At 55.1% G+C, this 9,724-nt stretch overlaps 1 protein-coding gene across 1 annotated transcript; it reads left to right on the forward strand.

Moving 5' to 3' along the window:
• On the forward strand, window positions 437-6,555 carry WNT10B (Wnt family member 10B). The gene is made up of 5 exons (XM_018047850.1): window positions 437-1,416; window positions 2,286-2,405; window positions 2,528-2,796; window positions 4,500-4,873; window positions 5,387-6,555. Exons 2-5 carry the CDS (start codon window positions 2,332-2,334, stop codon window positions 5,843-5,845), a joined length of 1,176 nt encoding a protein of 391 aa, XP_017903339.1. The 5' UTR covers window positions 437-1,416; window positions 2,286-2,331; the 3' UTR covers window positions 5,846-6,555.

A 9,724-nucleotide genomic window follows, 5' to 3' on the forward strand; every position in this document is an offset into this window, starting at 1 on the left:
GGCTTTGCCCCCTAGACAGCGGTGCCCCCTGCAGCCCAGGGCAAGACCTGCAGCCACACAGACTAGAGGCTGGCTGCCCAGGAAAGCTGCATGGCCACTACCAAGGAAGAGATGACTGTGGCTGTGGGTTTCAACCCCATGGCTCTGCTTCCCCGGGGGGCCTGTCTCTGAGTCAACTGCCAGCCTCAGGCGCGCGGGGCCAGCCGTGCCTTGGGCTGCGGTCTGGCAGGGGCGGGGGGCGGCTGGGAAGCCTGGGGCCCCTCTCTGGCAAAAATAGCCCACAGTGGTTAGAGCTGGGAGGGTGAGTCAGGCAGGAGCGCAGTGGCGCCTAACCCCTTCGCTGCCACTGGAACTCCCTAGGGTGGTTTGCCTCCGTCTGTGCAACCCAGGATCAGACTCTTTGCCTGGCCGTCCTCAGGCTGGGCTCAGTTTGGGATTCCTCCTCCTTCCACGTGAAGCAAGTCTGAGAGTCTGGAGCAGGAATATGGGCCACCCCGGAGTGGCGACTTGGGATCTTAGGAAGGGCAGGGGACCTCTGCTGGCAAGGATGTCTGTGAGCCCAAGGAAGCACAGGGGCAGGCTGAAGATCTCCGGAGCTCCCGGAACCTCTGCCAGAGCCAAACTCTGAGGCCAGAGCTGACCCCTCCCAAGGGGCAGGCGTAGGGCTCCGAGGTGGGCGGAAGCCAAGCCACCCAGAAGGGAGCTACTCCCGCCAGCTCAGATTGCCCTGCAGCGCGTTCTCCCCAGGCTCTCGCGCGGAGACCAAGACCGTCCAGCCAGGCAAGTTCGATCTGAGTTCGGTCTTCATCTGGTCAAAGGCACCTTCCAGTCACTCAGCTATCGGTCGGGGAAACTGAGGCAAAGAGACATGACCACTGGGGACCAGGGGCTTGGCTCTCTAGTCTGGGTCACCACACCCTCCTTGCAGCCTTGGCGGTCCCAGAGCAGGTGAGTGGAACTCTGGCCACCTCCCCCTTCGGTGGGGCCAAGCCTGAAACCCAGGCGTCGGGGGAGAGGGTGTGTGAGTACGCTGGGAGGAGGGGGAGCGGCTGGGCTCCCCGGGTCAAGGCGGGGGGTGTGAGGAGTGGGGTGGGGATGCCCCGGGCTCGGGGAGGGGCCGCAGCTCTGTCAGCCGCGGCAGAGCCGCCGGTGAGCTCCGCGCGAGTAGAGCCAGAGACCCCAGTTCTGCGCTCGCCCGCTCGCTCGCTTTCTCGATCACTCCCTCCCTTCCTCCCTCCCTTCCTCCCGGCGGCCGCGGCGGCGCTGGGGAAGCGGCGGAGAGGAGTGGCCCTGCCCTGGAAGAATGCGGCTCTGCCGAGGGGCCAGAACCCGACGCAGTCTCCCCACGGTTTGAACAGCCCGAGTCCAGGCGACCCAACCGCGCCGGTGGCAGACTCGGCCCCAGAGCAGCTGGAGGTAATCGGAATTGGGAAAGCAGGGAGGGCAGGGACTTGCACTCGGGGACGCGACAAGCACTCTGGTAGTCAGACAGACATGCATCCGCCCACGGGGGCACAGAGATGCAGAGAGAGCCCGGGATATTGCCAGAGATAAAGACCTAGCAAATAAAGCAGTGGCCCTAGATTTGGAGGGCAGTGAGTGGAGAACAGAGGGGTGGGGGCTGAGGCTGGGGACCTGGTGGGGACCAGACGGGCAGTGCCAGGAGAGGAACATGTAGTTAGGAAAAGTAGCAGCCGGCACCACGGCCCATTTCAAGAGGGAAGCAAGGTCCCCTCCCAGACTTGTGGCACCTGGAGCCTCCCCTGGCTCCCTACTGGGGCTGCGAAGGGCAGAGCGGGATGGGGAGCCCATTCCCCCACCCTGTTCAGGGAAGCTGCTAGATGGCACTTGGAGATGACACTCCCCCACCCCCGGCCCCTCTCAATCCTGCCCCCAGGCCTCCTGAGCGTGAGCGGGTGAAGCTGTGTTGGGCCTGGGAAGCCAGTCTTGGGGCCCTTGAAAAGGGAGCGGTGGACAGGGTAGTGGAGAGCTGTTTGTGAGACTATCCAGCTGTTTGCACGTGAGTGTGTCTGTGTGCCGGGCACTGTGTCTGGCTGGGTGAGCTCCAGGACGCTGGCGTAAGTCCCAGTTTCCAGGCCCACACTGTTCTTCCAGGGCCCAGGTACCCTGGGAATCAAGGGCGTGATCTTACTGTTTTGTTTGAGCAGGATGAGAAGGGTCCGCGGGGTGGCCCTGGTGAGTTAGGAGCCGGAGTTGGGCATCCTTCGGTTGCCCAGGTGAGCCACGCGATTCTAGAGCACTCCCTAAGTGTCCCTGTTCTGCAGGCCCTGCTCGATCTGCCCATCGGGGCCTTCGGGCCCGGGATTCGACATGCGGGAGCAGCCCCGGCCGCGGCCTCCGCCCTCGGGCCTCGCCGGTCTCCTGTTCCTGGCGTTGTGCAGTCGGTGAGCGGTCCCTCTGTCACCCAGCCCGCGAGAGAAAGCCCTGGGCTAGAGGCGGGTCGGGAGGCGTCGGAGAGGGCGCGAAGGCCTGGACCGCAGACCTGAGACGCCTTCTCGGTTCCCAGGGCCCTCGGCAATGAGATTCTGGGCTTGAAGCTGCCGGGCGGCGGCGAGCCGCCGCTGACCGCCAACACAGTCTGCTTGACGCTGTCGGGCCTGAGCAAGCGGCAGCTGGGCCTGTGCCTGCGCAGCCCCGACGTGACGGCGTCGGCGCTCCAGGGCCTGCACATCGCGGTCCACGAGTGTCAGCACCAGCTGCGCGATCAGCGCTGGAACTGCTCGGCGCTCGAGGGCGGCGGCCGCCTGCCGCACCACAGCGCCATCCTCAAGCGCGGTGAGCCTGACCGGGCGAGTCTGCGCCGCCGCCGGGGCTGGGGGGCGGGGGGCTCGCCGACGCGAGCGGAGGCGGGAAGGGGCTGGTTCACCACTCTGGGAGGGGCCTCTCCGGGAATTCCCCCCCGGAGCTGCGCGGAGTAGGGTCTGGCCGCCCGTCTGGGGCCCCGTGCTTCAGACTTCCACCTGCGCGCTGCCGGCAAGGCAGCTGGGTCCCTGCTCCCCTACCCCAGGGCCCCCCTTTCCTGCCTCCGCCCAGCTGATCTCGGCTGCACCTGTGAGCAAGAGATGCCCCCAGCCCTAGAAGCTTTAAACGCCCCCCTCCTCCTCGTCCCCCAATTTTTCTGCCCCTCCTCTCTGCATGGGACAAGCCCAGGCTGGTGTCCCCATAGCCTCAGCGGGGGTGGGGTGACGCCCCCAACCGTTTAAGGGTTAAACCTACTCTCCTAATTACTGGGGTTCCCAGGAGCAGAAGCTGGGAACAAAGACCCCGGTGGCTTTGAAGCCGGGGAGCATCCCCCTCCTCAGTGATGTGGGGGCCCCAGGTGGCTCTCACTTGAGCAGGTGAAGAAGCGCTGGAGGTGCGGAGAACAGGTCACTGTGGGGCCTGGCCTGGGGGCCTTGGTCTGGAAGGGCATCACTGTCTCTTGCTAGGCCATGCCCCAAGGAGTAAACTTCCATCCTGGGCTCAGCCCAAGGGTGGGGGCAATACTTTGGGGACTATGGGGTTAATAGGCAGCTGCCATCTGTGGGGGAATTCCCAAGACTTGTGCAAACAGCTTCACCCCTGGAGGCTTGAGGTTGGGGGATCAGGAGGCTGGGCCAGGAGCCCTGCATCCTGGGATGGGAGAGGCCTGGCCCCTAAGGAGGTGCTCCCATCCACTTAGGGCTCCAGAGAGGGAGGCTGCTTTTCTACAGGGCCTGGTGTAAGGGAAGGCTTTGATGGCCCAATGAGAAGCTTGTCTATCTAAGCCTGAGGAAGGCTTGTCATCCTGAGCCTCTGTGACCTCCAAAACATAACAAAGAAGTCAACATTTTAAGAGGACCTTAGGGAGAATCACCTCCACCTCTCTCCCTCTCCCAGCATTTTATAGAGTAATAGCAGGTTAGGATAAATATAAGGGGCAGTCTTAATGGGCAAATATAAAACTAGAAACTGGAAAGAGGAAGGACAGCTCCACAGCTCCAACACTTTGGGGATTTGGGGTTGGTGGAGGGTAAGTTGGTGAAAAGACTGATTTAAATAACCCTGATTAAAAAAACAACAACATCACAAAACCAAAGGCTTCTGCTTCCATCCCACCTGCAGGGCTGGGGAATTTCTAAGGCTTTCAGATATAGAACTAAGTGAACATATCTTCAAAGACCTCAAGGACTCTCTCTTAGTCATCTCTCATCCCCAGGGGTCTTTCCCTCTAGCCTAGCTCTTTCATCCACACCTGAAAACCCCAGACTTAAACAGAGCAAGAATGGGCCTCAGGGATCATCTCAATTCATCCTCTCCCTTTATAGATGAGGAAACTGAGACTCTGTGCTTTTAGGTTCCTTTCCTTCTCCTGTGACTTGCTCCCAAACTACTCAACTGGTAAATGGCAGGATCTGGAGTCAGGAAATTCTGGAATTGCAGGTTGGCTGTTTCCTTTGGCCTCCTTACTCTCAGTGGCCTGTCAGACTTACCCCTATCCACACCCCTTTCATCCCCAGGTTTCCGAGAGAGCGCTTTTTCCTTCTCCATGCTGGCTGCTGGGGTCATGCATGCAGTAGCCACCGCCTGCAGCCTGGGCAAGCTGGTGAGCTGCGGCTGTGGCTGGAAGGGCAGTGGTGAGCAGGATCGACTGAGGGCGAAACTGCTGCAGCTGCAGGCACTATCGCGGGGCAAAAGCTTTCCCCACTCCCTGCCCAGCACGGGCCCTGGCTCTGGTCCCAGCCCTGGTCCCCAGGACACGTGGGAATGGGGCGGCTGTAACCATGACATGGACTTCGGGGAGAAGTTCTCTCGGGATTTTTTGGATTCCAGGGAAGCTCCCCGGGACATCCAGGCACGAATGCGGATCCACAACAACAGGGTGGGGCGTCAGGTATGTGTGTGCAACTTGTCCTGGGTCTCCCTGGCGTTTAAGGCCTGGCTAGATTTGAGAGGGCACAGCAGCATAAGAGGATGAGATGTTGGGGGTGATTGTTACCCGCGGGGTGGCCTGGAGCCAAGCAAGTCACTGCCTTCCCTAGAATTTAGGGGTTCTCTGGGCTAGACTCCCTGGTTTACCAGTGTCCACTCTGGAAAGAGCACTGGATTGGGAGTCAGGACAACTGGAGCTGAGTCCTGTTGCCAGCTAGTTACCAGCCAAATCTCCGTAACCAGCTGTTTGTTGAAGATGGGCAATTTACTCTCTGCTCTGGCTTTAGTTCCCCAACATAAAACGAGGGAATGGCGCCATTAGCCGTCTCACGGTGCCCTTTCGCTTCTGATAGTTCATCGCCATTCTTCCCTCTGTTTGTTCCTGTGTGCTCTCTGCTCCCTCCCCTCTCCTGTGCCTCTGAGCTCTGTCCATTTGCTGCCCTCCCCTCTCATTTCTTCCTCGCTGATGCTCTAGGTGGTAACTGAAAACTTGAAGCGGAAATGCAAGTGCCATGGCACGTCAGGCAGCTGCCAGTTCAAGACGTGCTGGAGGGCAGCCCCAGAGTTCCGGGCAGTGGGAACAGCCTTGCGGGAGCGGCTGGGCCGGGCCATCTTCATTGATGCTCACAACCGCAACTCCGGAGCCTTCCAACCCCGCCTTCGGCCCCGTCGCCTCTCAGGAGAGCTGGTCTACTTCGAGAAGTCTCCTGACTTCTGCGAGCGAGACCCCACTGTGGGCTCCCCAGGCACGCGGGGCCGGGCCTGCAACAAGACCAGCCGCCTGCTGGATGGCTGTGGCAGCCTGTGCTGTGGCCGCGGGCACAACGTGCTCCGGCAGACCCGAGTCGAGCGCTGTCATTGCCGCTTCCACTGGTGCTGCTACGTGCTGTGTGAAGAGTGCAAGGTCACAGAGTGGGTCAATGTGTGTAAGTGAGGGTCAGCCTCACTGTGGGGCTGGGGCAGGGGAGGGCCACGTTTGCAGCTTTTTGCTCTGATTTCTGTCCAGGGTCAATCTGGGCCCCTGGCAGCTCAAAGTGTCTACCTGGAAACAGCTTTGGGTCAGGTGGAGTCTGTGATGTGTGGCTTTCTCCCCCACAGTAGGAGGGCCTTGTGGGGGAGCTGTCACCCTCTTCTGTTCCTTGAACACCTGAATGGAGTAAGATGAACTGTGTTGCTCTCCCAGCCACCCAACCTGGGGTCCCTTTAACTCTCATATTCATATTCCTTTTGGCTGAGGAGTCCCTGTAACTTGACCACTCTTTTCTTTTGTGGGATAGCCCCAGCATTGTGTGGAGCCATACAACCTATATCCAGAAAGAGACCTCTCATTCCTATTTGCTGTTTCCAAACTCCTCTACTGCAGCCTGGACCCCGTCATAGGAGCCGGTGGTAGAGAGGTTTTTCTTAGGGAAGGGACACGGTACAGGGCACTCTAAAACCCTGAAAGTTGTCTGTCAAGGCCCTTAGGGAAGCTGTCTGCCCCCATTCAGATGTTGAAGGGAACCCTCCAAAGGAAGAATTTTACCCAAGACTCTCTGAGCCTCTTTTTCTTACTTCAGCAGGAGGGGTGGGAATGGCTAATTTATTGTACTGAGACTTGTTCTTGGTTCTTGTTTGTAATAAAAATAAATTAAGTTCCTGGAATGGTGACTACAGATGGTGATATTTCTAGCCACACTTGGGATCCCAAGCCTGGCTTCTTTTCCAGGTGAATTCTCTTACCCTCCCACACTCAGTGACTTTATGTATATCATGCCCCATTCCAGAAAGGATTTGAAATGGTCTTCAGGTGACTCAGTTGACAATTTTTAGTGTGGAAAAAACTGGGTGGGGCAGGGGGACTTCTAGGTGTGAGGGACTCAAGATGTAAACATAGGCCCCATTCAGGTTCTCTGTGCCCCACCTCCAGATTTTGCCTTGGCCACTGCCCTATAACAGGGCTTGGATTTTCCTTTTTTCCTCAACTCATGGGCATGCCTATGTCCAATAAAACTTTATTCACAAAAATGGACTGCAGGGCCAGATTTGGTTCTTTGGCTGTGGTTTGTTTTGACACCTACCCTACACAGTGAGGTCACCTCTGTTCTGGGATTTTCAGGTCCTGAAGACGTCTCACCATTGAACCTGGACTCAAAAATGGCAGGTGCTTTTCTCTGTGGTTCCAAATTGGAGAACTTGATGATAGATGCGAGACTAACAGGAAACATATATAAAGGATTCCTATGCTCAAAATTGGGAGTTTTTTGCTCTGGAAACCAGCAGAATCAGCATGCTACCCCCCTGAATTATTTGCATATGTAGTTTGTCTTTCCTTATTCAGAGCTCTTCTGCACTTAATCTCAGCAAAACAGCTCCTTTAAGAGATAACCATATCTAGAGACTTCCCTGGTGGCTCAGATGGTAAAGCGTCTGTCTACAATGCGGGAGACCCGGGTTTGATCCCTGGGTCAGGAAGATCCCCTGGAGAAGGAAATGGCAATCCACTCCAGTACTCTTGCCTGGAAAATCCCATGGACAGAGGAGCTTGGTAGGCTACAGTCCATGGGGTCGCAAAGAATCAGACACGACTGAGCGACTGCACTCATATCTAGAGAAAACAGAACTTCTTTTATTTCAATTCCACTTTCTTTCTATTCCTAGTCAAGTATCATTGAAAATAAACAATCATCTTTCAATTCAAAAAAGGAAGTTGTAGCACAAATTTAGAACTTTACAAATAACTGATTATTTATGGGGTTGCAAGATGCTGACTCTGTCAGGTCATCTCCTTGGCCAGGAGATGTAGAAATAGTCCTTTTCATACCTCTAGGCAATAGCTATATCTGCCCCCAATTACCCTCAAAATCAGGTAGCATCAAGGTAGTAAGGAGAGGAAGGGGTATTGGTTTAGGGTAGTACTTTATGGCAAAACTTGATGTCCTAAATTTTCACTTGCACACTGGGAATTCTTGGTTTGGGAATTTGATGGAGGTAGGCCTTTAGGCACTGACTGAGCTTCGTGTATGCATGGGACAGCAGGAGAGAGATGGATGCAGCTAGAATAGACATAGGATATAAGGGAAAATAATGATAAGGAACAGCCAGAGTGGGAATTTCTCACACTCAGGAAGAGGGAAGAGAATGGCCAATGAAATCACAGCAGGACTATTTCAGTTTTCCTCCAGTTCCTTCCTCTGTGCTCTCCTTGGCTCCTTTTCTCTTTCTAGTGTTCTCTCTTCTTTTGTCAGACACGCTCTGTGGCAAACTGAAGCCCCAAACCACAACCTTGAGAAATTCCAAATAGACTTTGTCAGCGAGGCCAACACCCCCCTCCCCACCCCTGCTCCCAGCTCACGCAATGGGCTCAGGCCCAGGCCTGGGGTCAGTGGCAGAGGGGGAGTGTGCAACCCACAGAGCGGGTGGCTAAAATTTCAGCCTCGGTTATCGCCAATGGCAGCCAGAGGGATGGGGAAAGACTGATCAACTGTAGTCAGGCCTCTCAGCCTCCTTCAGCTCTGAATACAGCTCTTCTCCCCTTAGAGCATTAGCCTTTCAAGTGGCTGGGGAGCTGGGGAGTGGCAGTGGCTGGCTTATTGCTAGCTGAGCAGCCACCCACCTGTCTGTGCTCCTGTTTGCTCTACGGGGAGCACCCAGTAATGCTGCAATAGACACTTCCCTCTCCAGATTCCAGAGGGTGAAGGATAGCAGGCCTGGAAGATTCTCTAGTTCCATTCATCAGTTCTGACTCAAATACCTTGGGACTTACTGCTAACCATACAACACTATCACCATTTCCTTCCTTCTATCATACTTGGGACTCAACCTTGAGAGGATCTGAAGACTTGGACAGGAACACTGACGCGTACCAACGCGTCTTGGTATGGTTGAGGCACTAACAAGGGCAGTTGCAAAGCATAATTTTGGTGATCAGTGCGAGGGCATAATCTGGTGGTGTGTGCCTTAAAAAATCTAGGAAAAGAAATGGAAAGAAAAATCATTTGGAGGTATCATGGAGCCCACTCTGCTGCTGCTGCTACGTCGCTTCAGTTGTGTCCGACTCTGTGCGACCCCATAGACGGCAGCCCACCAGGCTCCCCCGTCCCTGGGATTCTCCAGGCAAGAACACTGGAGTGAGTTGCCATTTCCTTCTCCAATGCATGAAAGTGAAAAGTGAAAGTGAAGTCGCTCAGTCGTGTCCAACTTGTAGCGACCCCATGGACTGAAGCCCACCAGGCTCCTCCCTCCATGGGATTTTCCAGGCAAGAGTACTGGAGTGGGGTGCCATTGCCTTCTCCAGGAGCCCACTCTAGCAGTCTGTAAAAACACTGGAGGAGTCTTCTGCCATTTAAACTACAGAGCTTAGGATTGCCAAAGGCCTTTGATGGCAACAGCCCAGGACGGATAGGATACAGTTCTTTTTGTTATAAACATACTCATTAGTCCTCTCATTCTTCATCATCTTTAAAAAAAAATCTTATTGGAGTATAGCTGGTTTACAATGTTGTGTTAGTTTCAAGTGTTCAGCAAAGTGATTAAGTTATACATATGTATATTATTCATATATATATATTCATTCTTTTTCAGATTCTTTTCTCATATAGGTTATCACAGAATATTTGAGTTTCCTGTGCTGTACAGTAGGTCCTTGTTGGTGATCTATTTTATATATAGTAGTGTGTGTATTTTAATCTCAATCTCCTGATTTATCCCTACGGCCCCCCCATCCCACACCTCGTTTCTCATATGGTAACCACAAGTCTGTTTTTGATCATCCTTCACCAACTTTTAAAAAAATAATCCTTTCCTTTTATTGGCGTATAGTTGATTTTAGGGG

This window comes from Capra hircus, chromosome 5 (assembly GCF_001704415.2).
Source record: "Capra hircus breed San Clemente chromosome 5, ASM170441v1, whole genome shotgun sequence".
Lineage (NCBI taxonomy): Eukaryota > Metazoa > Chordata > Mammalia > Artiodactyla > Bovidae > Capra > Capra hircus.